Source organism: Bombus flavifrons, chromosome 15 (genome assembly GCF_040668555.2).
Source record: "Bombus flavifrons isolate JBK064 chromosome 15, iyBomFlav1_principal, whole genome shotgun sequence".
Classification (NCBI taxonomy): domain Eukaryota; kingdom Metazoa; phylum Arthropoda; class Insecta; order Hymenoptera; family Apidae; genus Bombus; species Bombus flavifrons.
Genome location: NC_138456.1, coordinates 10806149 through 10818268, shown reverse-complemented (window position 1 = coordinate 10818268; position 12120 = coordinate 10806149). Strand labels below are relative to the sequence as shown.

Here is a 12120-nt window from a genome sequence, read left to right as displayed (position 1 = left end):
TGCTGATATTGACACAAACTTATAATTGACAGGAAAATATTCTATTTTAACAAATATGTCTATTTTTCTGTATTGGAAGTTTTATATGTTTAAAAACTTTATTATCAAAACACCTTTTTATATGGAACCGAAAGTAACAACTTTCTTTTCGTAAAGATTAATGACTTTCATACAATAATAATAAAATACATCGAAGAATTAACTTTAAACCGGTAAACGCGTTAGAGGTTAGGTGATTGGAATGAACAATTCTACGATGTTTACTAATGTACAAATACAAATATCACAAATTATCCAAATTCGCGTTCATTTTTATCTGTAGCATAAACGAAATAAAATTCTATTCAATTTAAAATTAACCTACACTATCAGAGAATCACAACCAAATGAAGCTGTCGTTGTATTTTCTTAAGGTTGGCTAACCTGTATTGTTATCGTGTGCAATGGTACGGTCGTACCGTCATACGGTACGCAATGTACGAAGTGATCAATTTCTAACCTATAAATGCGAATCTGTCACTCTTCAAGCATAAATTCCAATTGTTGGTAAGTAATGTCCACGATAAAACCAATTAAAATTTTGACGAAAATATTTAATAAGTTATAATAATAAGTTATTTAATAAGTTATACTAATATAAATATGCATATATGCATGTCTTGAAATAAATGTAGAATAAATGTCAAAACAATACGTGTAGTATATAAAATAAACACGCATAGAATCCGCAAGGGAATTCTGATTAAACAGATATTTATTCATAATGCTATATAACACATATGTGTACATATATCACTTGACATATTTCGCATCCAAAATTCGAATGTTACAGATATTAAAGAACTTATTTATTCCCAATCTCCTGCACAATTAGATCAGATAAACGTGTCCCAAACAGAAGATACACGATTGTACAAAGTAGAATAGAATCGAACGCGCCAAACTGCTTTACAAATTTTATGACGTCCTATGGATTTATCTAATCGGATAGAATAATCAGTGTGCGATTAATTATGTTTTCTGAAAGGAGAAAAGTTCCTCTCGTCTTTTATAGAATCGGCCGGTACCGTGAAGTATTCATTTCCAAAACGAAAGGTATATGTTTTTAAACTTCTTTTCCCATGCCATGGACCCCACGCTCTGGGTTTCTCATATTGTTCGTTTTGCTTCGTTTTCTTCTCAATTTCACTGCAACTAATGAGATTATATTACCAAAATAAACGAAGAATGAAAACTGTTGAAGACAATTTATCAGTGACATATGTCTTTAAAAAGATTTCAATTACGAACCAATGTTTTTTAGCGCAGGTGTTACACATAGAAGATAACCAATTCTTCATTTCGATCGAGAGTTTTTCGTCGCCAAGTTTTCTTCCTGCAATGAGTTCATCTTTGAAACAAAGCAAATTGATTACAAAACCTGTGATTTGCTAATTTTATTAATTTAGGATTTTATGATAAATCTGTAATTCAAGCTTGTTTGCGAACACAACGATAGATAGATAGCATACAACGTGATCCAATTACGATCTTGATTCGCGTAGTATGATGTATTTAAAACTAATGCAAACAGCATCGAGTCATTTTGGATTTCTGAAAGCGAACGTTTTAAACGTGCATCTTATTTTATAACTTACCTTTTGCCATCAGGTGGAGGTTATGAGGATCTCTCGTTAATGCTAAAACTGAATCTCGATTGTTCAGTTTCTCCGCTCTTTTTCCACCCCAACTATTAAAAGGAGTCCATTCGACACTTTCTGTTATTCTTTTAACATTGCTAAATTCATTCGTAGGTGTGTCTCGATCGTACCAATCGTGTGTAAGTTTCGTTCGTTTCCCTTGTGAGTCGACTTTCGATCGAGAATACTCTTTTGCTCGTTTACCACTCCAAGGGTCGAACGATGTCTTTTTCCACACTTTCCATATATCGTTGCCAGGTCTGTCGGTATAATTATCGGTTAGTATATCGTTGCTTTCGTTTTCCAGGTCCATTATGTCCGGTAGGACTATATCGTCGATTTCTGAATTTGCGAGAATCGCGCGTATCAAAAGAGAAACCATAGCAAGCACCAACCACATGCCTAAAACAAATTAATTTGGTAGAAATAACGGATGATAGATATAAATGAACGTTTTAGAATATAATTTTCTCTATTTCTTCGACATTCCCTTCGCTCCTGGTACAAAATATAAAAAATACATATTTTCAACCTTTTTTGGGAAACGACTAAGCAATTAACAGAAATTGACATTTAAGGTATAAGATTTATAGTATTACATTTGCACGAATCTTTCTTCAGCTACATTGTTGAAAGGTTAAACAACTATCCGATTAATTAATAAACCCAAAATAGAATGAAAACGGATAACAAAAAGCTCGATTAAGTACGTATGTAGTACGAGATGTAGCGCATACACGTACACGCTTGAATATGCTTCATATTTAGCATTCTTCGCTATATCATATAATATAATTGCAAAGAGTACGAAAAGAGATGAATGTCGGATATGGGAAACATACGTGAGCATTGTCATTTGCTTTTATACGCAAACAAATATTGAGAGGGAACAGAATAATAATGCTTAATTTTCATCAAATATAATGTACTAAATTTTATACGATAAAATTGCAAACTGCCGGAATCGCGTTTCATTTTTAACTTTGTTAACTGACAATGCATACACATTACGATTTCATAGTAGGATCAAATCGTTTCTGAGAAAAACCATGAAAAGAGGCTAAACCTTCCATTTGTTGGATCTAAATATGCATGTGTAATGTAAAAGTAAATACTATATTAACTGCATGAAATTTTTATGGAGAAGTATAATTCTTATATGCAGAAGTACGTTGCCTCCCTCAATTCCCTCTAAAAATAATCTACTAATTGTACGTTCCTATTAAAGTCGCATTACTTTCATCCTTGCGAAATAGTCGGATTTACATTGTATGCGCGTTTCATATACTTTCTTAAATATGTGCAAACACAGCGGATAAATTTAACGTGGAATATCTGATTTGATAATTTCTCCTTTATATTTTCATCATTCCTTTCGTGTTATCTTCGATCATCGAGCAAAATTAAAATAAATCCGATATTTTGAAAGTAATTTTTAGAGAATCTTTATATTTATTATCAGAGCCCTATGTGAACTATGAAAGAACATTTAATTTAATAGAATACGAAAAAGTATGTATATATATTCATATATTTCTTTTATTATATATTATATATCTATTTTTTGTTATATTTTATTATATTTATTATGTTTTGTGTTATATATAGTTGAAGGATATGTTGCATCAAGTGGAAGCAACAGTGCATTTTCGTTAAAACTTGTTAAAACAATTAACAAGCACTTTCAAACCTGTCATCGGCTTATTCTTTTTCACAAACCATTTACGTCCTGCAATATCATATTTGAAAGGAACCTTTTTCTCTCGAAATGTTCATTTTTAGATCTTTTCGGTTTTCCCCCCTTTTTTTTAACAAACCTTCGTTACATTAAATGTCAGAAATAGAGAAACTATGTTTCCGACTTAATTTAATTTTCGTATGTCCTGCTATTCGAAGCAAAGTACGTGTCAGATCAAATTTTCAGAAAATATTCGTATCTGTCAGGGCGTATCTATCAATGTAGAATAATTTTAGATGAGAAAAGTACATGTCAAAGGATCTAGACATTCTCTTTTCTTACGCCTACTAAACACACTTCCCTATAATACACAATATGCAACAAATTAAATAAATCGACGAATCAACGTTAATTTCTGCAACCCCTTCGTTGCCATTTTCAATGATTTAACAAATGAAAGCTCCAAAAAAGACGAAATGTTTCATCGGTCAGCACATTAAATAAAACTAATCTTCTCTTACTTAAATAGAAATATTTTTAGGTCACTATCGTTTAGATAAACTCGTTATATCTTCTTCTTGTTAATTTTAATTCACTCTTAGAGTTTTATCGTTTAGTAACGAAGAGATTAATAATATTGGTGAGAAGGATCAATTAGCGAACATTTTTAATTTGTCACGTTAAGAGCTGCCGCTTACCTCTTACACTGGTATCGTATTTCACTGTTGAAACCTATCCGCAGTTTCTGTTTCGAAAACTAATTCTTCACTTAATGGGATGTTACGATTACGACAAATCGTCTCACCACCGTTCCTTTGAGTCCTATGCAAATATATTGTACAGTACGCGCGACACTTGCGAGCTCCGCTAAAATAAGATGTACAGTGACTAGTAACGATACGCGCGGCTCTTCTTATACCCGCCACGTGCTTCCGCAGCGCACTCTCCTTGCTTCGAAAGAGCAACCCCGATTTTTAACCGCCCTTTTCATCCATGCTGCTATTATTGCTCACGCTTAATGCTTCTCTCTCTCTCTCTCTCTCTCTCTCCCCCTCTCTTTCTCTTTCTATTTGGCTACTGCACGTTGATTCCTATTTACGTTATTACATAAATCCATCTTCTAGGAAACAACAAGAGAAACTAGAAACGAAACGGGGCAGGAAAAGGAGCGGAATGATGTTGCAAATTGTTATATCGTCGATGATAACGAACGTAAAACTTTGCCTTTCTTGTCCTATCATTCTTTTGTTAGATCGAGCGACGTTGTTTAGTGCAGGTTTTAATTTGTCGTAATATATTATTTTATCGTAGAATAATTGGTTATCAGAGGTCTTCGCCAGAGTTGCCCACATTCGTCAAGTAATATCGTATTCCGCTGAAATTAGCTTTACCTTATCTTTCATTTGTGAATTAAAACAGACGATGACTGTTAATCATCATTCAATAATTTATTTCTATAATACGTGATGAAACACATTAAGATAACGACTACCATTGACACTCGACCAAAGTCTATACGTTTGCGTGTCTTTGGAAAGCGCGAACAGCAGGGAAATCCGTCGAATTTTTCTTGAATTCAGGCCCGTAATTCGAGGAAACGAGGCAACGGTGTTAAACGCTTGTCTTTTGCTTTGTAAAGTACGGTGACATTTTGCGAATACAATGACAAAGTGAATATGCGAGAAGAGACGGAGGTAGCATATGTGCGTATCGGTTAAAAATGCGTTTCTTCGCACTTTGAAAGATTACGTCGTAAATTTCAGCTCAGGGTAATGCGTAACGTCAAATTTTACGGTGAACAGACAAGAGTAAAGACAAACGGAAGCAACAGCCTGTTGATCATCATTTTAATTTCAATCTCACCAAGAGAATTGCTCGCCGTTTCGATCAAAGTACAGTAGAAATCGAATATTCGATGAACTATTATCGGAGTTTTTCTTTCTATAAATTTACTCGAATCGCACGATTTTTGAAGAACAAACAAGGCCAAGGTCTGATCATTCGTTTTTAGGACTATTAAGTATAGCGATTCAAGTAGATACAGATGTTGTATACAAACGCGAGTGAAATGATCTTCATAAAATACGTAAGCATTAGGTAAGCGTATAATTGTGACGATAAAGTAAAATAACTTGCTTAAAATTATGGTTAAACGAGTAACATGGTGCTATTAAGTCCAGTCGGTAGATTTATTCGGTCAATACGTTTCTTCGGAACGTTTAACATTCTTTGTTTGTAGGTGTATTCGCTTTAGCGTTTCCTTTGCTCGCAAACGTAAAGATTCCGGTGAAATGTTATATATACATTCGTACAATACGTCCAATTTGATGTAATTTAACATTATTCGAATGACAATCAACTACGAACGTTCAAACAAGAAAAATTACATTTCGCCACACGAAATCTTTCAAATTCATAAGCCTAAACGATACATATGAAGACATTCTTTTAGATAAACTGAAATTTTCAATTGTAAAACAAGTGTTTCGCTTCGCTCTAATTGGAAACGATCGCGAAACGCTAACCAGTTCGTTGCCAAAAAGATCTTAATTTTTTGAGAAACACTTTAAATAACTTCTATCGTGTTCGCGGTTAAAGAACAATCAGCATTTAATCAGAATGATTCGTTCAGTGATGGTAACAACACTCTTTTACCTCTGGACACATAAAAGGGATCAAACTTGGATAATAAGTCTTTAACGATTCCCTTCGTTCTTACCCCTTGAAGGTGATCTTGGAGTTTCTTTGTTCTCCTTTCTCTTTCGCTAAAACGATCCTTGCATTTATTCGAATCGCATTTCAAATCTTCCCTCAACTTTCCTCCATCCACGAAGCTATCTATCATCGATTCGAATTCTTTCGGTTCTAATCGTTCGGATAATATCTTCTCGTCGTGCCGATTATTAGTTCTTTTACCTTTGGAAATGAAGTAAGGTTGCCTGAGTATGCTATCCAGCATGTCATAACCGACACTACCCCTTCGCTCTCTTTCGAGATAAGCCAAGATAGTCGGCGTCGTTTTACGAACATGTCTGTACCGCCAATTTGGTCGGTACGTAGATTCGACCACAATATTCTTTACGACGGCGGAGGCACTGTTTGCCGTGTTCGAGTCGCGTTTCATTCGAACGTGAAATAAAACAGAATTACCCTTCTCGCCAATCGCGTTCCTCGAAATGCGAGCCAATTCGATCGGCATGTGAAATGTCGTCAGTCGAGGCGCGTAAATCGGACGTGAGACTATTTCGTCTTTCGAACGATACGTCGCCGGTATTTTTCTAAAATCCGCTCCACTCATGTCTTCCTGTTTGTTAAACGTTGACTCCACTTTTTCGAATCTCCCGCTCTTTTCCCTGTTTTTCGAATATCTCTTTCCCTCGTCGTACGCCCTTTTCCTTCGCGTAGCAAACAACGAATTCTCATAGTTAATTGCTCGTAAATGGTCGATATACTTTTCATCCGTCCTTTTCAGATTTTTCTCTTCTTCATTGTTATCACCGCTGTCGTCGTAGTTGTCGTTATTTTTGTTTCTTCCGAGTCGCAAATTCGCATACGTCGATCTTCTATCTTCCGTCGTTGACTCGATCGTTTTCGGATCGTCCGCCAGGATAACATTCGGATCTTCGTACTCGATCGGCGATTCTCCTCTCTTCGAGTCGCTCACGATATTTGTTAATTTTTCGTGAAACTTCTTTCCCCGAGAAATGATAAACGGATCGATCGTCTCCAAACGGCTATGACGCGAATGCCTCTCCTTGCGATCATTATCAATCTCGATCCATGTTGGTTCCTCCACGTAGAATGGATTTTGTTTTTCCAAGCCTAATTGTCGATGATAGCAACACTCCTTCGAATTAAACGATGCGAGACGATCGTCTGTTTCCAGTAGTTTGCGGGACTCTACCGATCTTGGTATGGTAGGATTTAGGATACGACATCCTACGTGCTCGGTTCCTATTCTCTTTGCCAGATTCCAGCTATCATATTGCGATTGTTTGCCACTTGGGTCCACGTATCTTTGTAACACGATAAACTTTGTAATTATTTGCATATAGTACAGAAGTAGCGTCCATAGGTCGCGGAACACATAGTACATTTATTGAATATTATGTTTAAAATTAACAAATAGGTGACGACTTATGGACGATAGCGTATTTATATGAGCACGTGGTTCGAAAAAAAAAAAAAAATATCCGAAAGAAATACGTATTTTGGACGGTTACCTGTTCGCTGTAAAAGGTGTGAGTTTCAGCGATTTAATAGCCTCTCGCGAAGAATCGTCATCGATTTCGAAACAAATGGAGTCTTGCGACGATCCACGTCTTCCATGTTTCCACGAACAATGCACATTCAGAATGAACGTCGGTGTCGCTTCATCGTTTATGCTTTCCTAAAAATTGTGATATTTTTAAATATCAGCGAGGGCGGTGAACGGTCTGGCGTTTAAACGGTGGACAAGAACTGTTCGTTATAAATATTGTTACGAAGCAAACAAGAAGTAGAAGATGAAACGCGACTCCAGGGAGGAAACTGTACTTCTTCGTACATACAAGTGTTTTTCTTTTCTCTTTTCCCTCTTTTTCTTATCGTAATCAATAACGAGTTGGTGTAACCTTTTAGGAGTTTACTCATTAAAATGCGACAGAAGTAATAATAATACATCGATGGTAAAAGAAGAGGAACAAAAGGGATAAAAATTAATTTAGCAGAGTAATTCATAATTAGTAACGCATAGTTTTGCATAATCAGAACATTTAACTCTTACGATGCGACAAGTTCGTGCAGATTTACCATAGAAGTGTCCTTTATCTTCGTCGCATCGATATTGCATGCCACCGCTGATAAGAGCGCTAGCGTAAGGAGCGATCTCGTCATTCCTACAAAATATACAAAATATTACATTCTCGAAGACGAAACTCCGTATGAAACAATCGTAGTCCATATTTTCGACTTACTTTTATATCAGGCGATATTTTCGACCTCCTTTCCTGTTGTACCACGATTTCGAAAACACCCTATATACATAGTAACTGTTATAACCGAAAAGTGTTCGTAGGAAACATTGTAAGTGCCAAAATTGAAAAACTTCGACTTTTTATTGGGAAATGTTCTATATACCAATGGAAATATTGCGGTATAGAATTTGAGTGCAATTTCGCTTTCTAAATATTTATTAATAATGCTAGAAGATGGCGTCTCTACAGAGAAAAATTAGATGAATGGAGCAAACTATAAAACAACTACAACTAACATAACATAATAACATAATATAATATAACTAACTATAAAAGGTGACACGTACAGAGTTTTCTACAAATACACTCGTCTTTTTCACCAATTTGGACTGCATTGATGCATAAGGATTCTTCTCCTCCTGAACATCTTGCTTCTTGACACTTACAGTGTTTTAAGGTTATGTATTTTTAAATTTTAACAATATGTCGCGCTAAACTTTCGTCCCTGATGCCTTCCGACGATTGGATTTCAAAAATTATTTAAAGATATTCTGTCTATTTCGAAATATCGATCTCGTTCGAATAATTACGATCAGTAACGTAACAGTTAATGCGAGATGTGGCGTAAAACGGACCTACCTGTTGTAACAACCGACTACGATCGCTGTTTCGTCGTTGCACCACGAGTCGAACGCGAAGAATGGACTCGAAATGACCGTTTCTTCCGTATTTATGGTACTCGTTCGCGAATCCTACAGGCGACCTCGTTGCGGTCGAGAGATTAGGAGAATTGTATGGGGAATTTACCCTGCCACGAAACGCAAACATCCTGATGACTTTAGGTTATAAGTTTCTTCCGTGTTCTTGTTCTTTCGTCGAAAAATTCCTGTCATCAAGGGAAATGCGTTTCACGCTGGTCACGCTTGTCATAACAGAAAATGTTATTTTGTATTTTAACATTTTCAACACCGACTCGATCATTTATATACTTAAAGACGATGCACATTGTCCCTACAATTTTTAATATTAATCTTCCGACTGCAACTTTATTTTTACCAACTTTGTTCGTATACCGAGTCGTTTAAGACCATTCAGCTTTGTTTATACCTTTGTGTTTTAACAAATGTCCAAAAATTCTTGGATAAAAACTCTTTCAAGTTTCTAGAATGTCACTCGATTCGCATCGTAACGTATTACCTAAATTTTGTTAGCGAAGCAACGTTTAAACAAAAATATCGGAAGAATGGAAATTTGCTGATTCGAAAACGTTGCGGTATGCAGATGGAGGTTTAATTAAGTTAAGATTAAATTAAACTAATATTACACGCTTCTCATAAAATACATCGTGTATGTGTCGTCGAATCTATCAGGATGTTTCCCTCTTTAACTATTCCATGTGAAAGTACTTTTTTGTTTTTAGTCGTTAAATGGTAAGAAAGAAGTCAGAAAATCAACGAACTATAATCAAACTACGTCGTACAAACAAAAATATCGATAACGTGCAATATAGTTTGCAGTACGTTCAATGAAACAGATATTTACAATGTAAACTGGAAAGGGATTGAATATAAGTACGCTGTTTCTTTCTGCGTCATGAAAGACGCGTAAGTACTTACTTATAACCATAAAAACGTTATGATGCGAGAAAGAACATGCACTCGTGTTTAATGTGATAGTATGTTGTGTAACCGAATCAAGTAGGAGGTAACCAAGAGCGCGTATCAACTTACTTACGTTTGATGTAATTCCTTTCGTCGGCACATCTTTTTACTTTTACCCCTTTAAACTGATCGAGTTCAAACAAAATTTTGATTCTCTGGTCTAAACAACGATCTTCCCTAATTTTTCTTTTTCTTTTTCTCTCTGCGAGTGGTAGATCGTAGATATTGATAGTCGTAAAATCGTAAGAATTCGTCCACTACATCGCTTCGTACGACTGGCCAGTTCATTTGATTTCACGTCAAGTATGCGTTCTTTCGTTTTATCGATCGATTTAAACATTTATGGGTGTTCTTTTCAGATCAAGAACCGATACATCCGATATTTCAGAAGAAATCGACAAACCATGGTGAGATAATCTGCTTATCTATTATAAGTTATGTGGTAATATAATATGTGGGTGCAATTACGATGCGCGTGGAAACTACGCAAAATTCTAGGCAGAAGATCGATAGAAACAACGCGCATTTTATTTCTCTCGTTTGTTCGTAGAAATTCAGATTTTTAGGCGATGGGGATTGCCCCGATTGGTTGCTGGCTGAGATCAACACGTTGTCACGTATGGTACAATTTCGTTTCAATATCACAGACAGTTTTCACTTCTCGGTCGAGTACGCCACGATCCTTGAAAGTTTGTTTAATTGTTTTGTCGCAGACATCAATCAAAATCAAAATACTGGGTCAAACGGTTGCAAAGTATCTTACGGAGAGAGATCTCGATGTGAGTATTAATTCTTGATGATCTATATTTCAAAATAATAATTTCGCAAGCTTGTCGGATTTAGTCGCGGCCGTATAAGAGATAAAGGTTGGTTTTAACAAAGGATAAAGATTAGGAATAAATATTCTGCAGAAAATTTTAGTCGGGCAGAGCAAAATAGGATAACGCGTTATGTCGTTAAAAAGGGAAGAAAAAACGATAGAGGAGATCTTAGACACTGAAATCTAAAGGAAAAAGAGTTTTATGTTATACTATTTGTTCTGTCTCTGTCGCTATCGTTGTTATTTTTAGAAGAGTAATATCAATTTCAGAACACTTTTTCTTTTTAAGGAGGAGAAGGTCAGAAAAATTACTCAAGACGCTAAGGTTGGTAAGTGGAAATCAATTTTACTGCATCAAACAGTAAGTACAAGTGTATTGTTTTCTCGTTTCATACACAAAAATTCGTTTCTCTCTTTATTCATTTTATTCATACGTATGATCAATGCGCGTAACAATTTTTCTTTATCCTCTTTTCCTATTTCTTACCCTTCGTGAAGAATTAAACGACGCAAAGGCTATGGTGGCAGCTCTCGAATTAATTTTCACATCGTCCGCCCGATATGGCGTTTCCGCTGCTGATCTAAGCAGTGAGTTACAACAGCTAGGACTGCCTCGCGAACATAGTGCTGCGATTGCCAGACTACATACGGATCATTGTCCTCAAATTACGGCTGCACTTTCTTCGCAGTCTTTAAGAGGTAATTAAACGTCTTTTGGGTTAGCCGCGTGATTGACGCGAATTCTAATTGGAAAATTCTACGGTTTTGCAGTCAGCAGATTATCGTCGATCGAAGTTCTATCCTGCGACAATTCCACGCCATTCTCCACGGTGTCTCTCAAATTGAAGAAACTGGACGGAAACGTAGAAGATTCCGTTATTAATATATCAAAAAAGGACGTTCATGTTCTACTGACAGGTGAGCATTAGAATTTGACAGACGATTCGGCCAAAAGATTGGTATTGTTCGTATTTAACTTGTTCGTTTGTTTTTCTGTTTTCTCTAGAACTAAGAAGAGCCAAATCCTTGATGGAAAATCTCTAAATACTTGAAAATTACATTCTATGCAACGATACACACAGCATGATCACCTTCATCGATAAGAATATTGTAAACTATGTAACGTCGCCAATAATAACATTGCAAGATGAAAATATTTTGTTCTTTGTTTTCGACAGAAATCGATATTTCGTAATAAAAGCGACAACCATTTCCGGTTAAGGATGAAGAGCGAATATACGTACTTTATTGAAAATAAATATCTCTGCAAATTAAAAAGAAAAAGTTTTTAAGTAAATGAAAAACACGAGAGTACAAGGAAAGAGTA

The 12120-nt window shown here is 35.7% G+C and overlaps 3 protein-coding genes across 6 annotated transcripts; 1 reads left to right on the top strand and 2 right to left on the bottom strand.

Annotated features, from left to right (window-relative positions):
* Nucleotides 1-406: 406 nt before the first annotated feature.
* Nucleotides 407-11947, top strand: LOC138187675 (COMM domain-containing protein 4). Of its 3 annotated transcripts, none has more exons than XM_069128680.1 (8): nt 407-546; nt 10333-10380; nt 10524-10595; nt 10687-10752; nt 11083-11122; nt 11292-11492; nt 11565-11711; nt 11800-11947. In XM_069128680.1, the coding sequence occupies exons 2-8, from the start codon at nt 10378-10380 to the stop codon at nt 11835-11837; spliced, it is 567 nt and encodes a 188-aa protein (XP_068984781.1). In that variant the 5' UTR covers nt 407-546; nt 10333-10377; the 3' UTR covers nt 11838-11947. The 3 variants fall into 3 exon arrangements, with proteins under 3 accessions (XP_068984781.1, XP_068984783.1, XP_068984782.1); XM_069128681.1 differs by lacking the exon at nt 407-546 and adding an exon at nt 7743-7899; XM_069128682.1 differs by lacking the exon at nt 10333-10380 and having other exon boundaries at nt 436-546.
* On the bottom strand, nt 744-5925 carry LOC138187674 (uncharacterized). Its single transcript, XM_069128679.1, has 4 exons — nt 4056-5925; nt 1638-2081; nt 1291-1375; nt 744-1194 (listed from the first exon to the last, which is right to left on the bottom strand). The coding sequence occupies exons 2-4, from the start codon at nt 2077-2079 to the stop codon at nt 1008-1010; spliced, it is 714 nt and encodes a 237-aa protein (XP_068984780.1). The 5' UTR covers nt 2080-2081; nt 4056-5925; the 3' UTR covers nt 744-1007.
* LOC138187670 (uncharacterized) lies at nt 5969-9011 on the bottom strand. 2 transcript variants are annotated; one of them, XM_069128669.1, is made up of 5 exons: nt 8952-9011; nt 8313-8372; nt 8149-8234; nt 7581-7747; nt 5969-7373 (listed from the first exon to the last, which is right to left on the bottom strand). In XM_069128669.1, exons 3-5 carry the CDS (start codon nt 8230-8232, stop codon nt 5972-5974), a joined length of 1653 nt encoding a protein of 550 aa, XP_068984770.1. In that variant the 5' UTR covers nt 8233-8234; nt 8313-8372; nt 8952-9011; the 3' UTR covers nt 5969-5971. The 2 variants fall into 2 exon arrangements, with proteins under 2 accessions (XP_068984770.1, XP_068984771.1); XM_069128670.1 differs by lacking the exon at nt 8952-9011 and adding an exon at nt 8660-8820.
* Nucleotides 11948-12120: the final 173 nt, after the last annotated feature.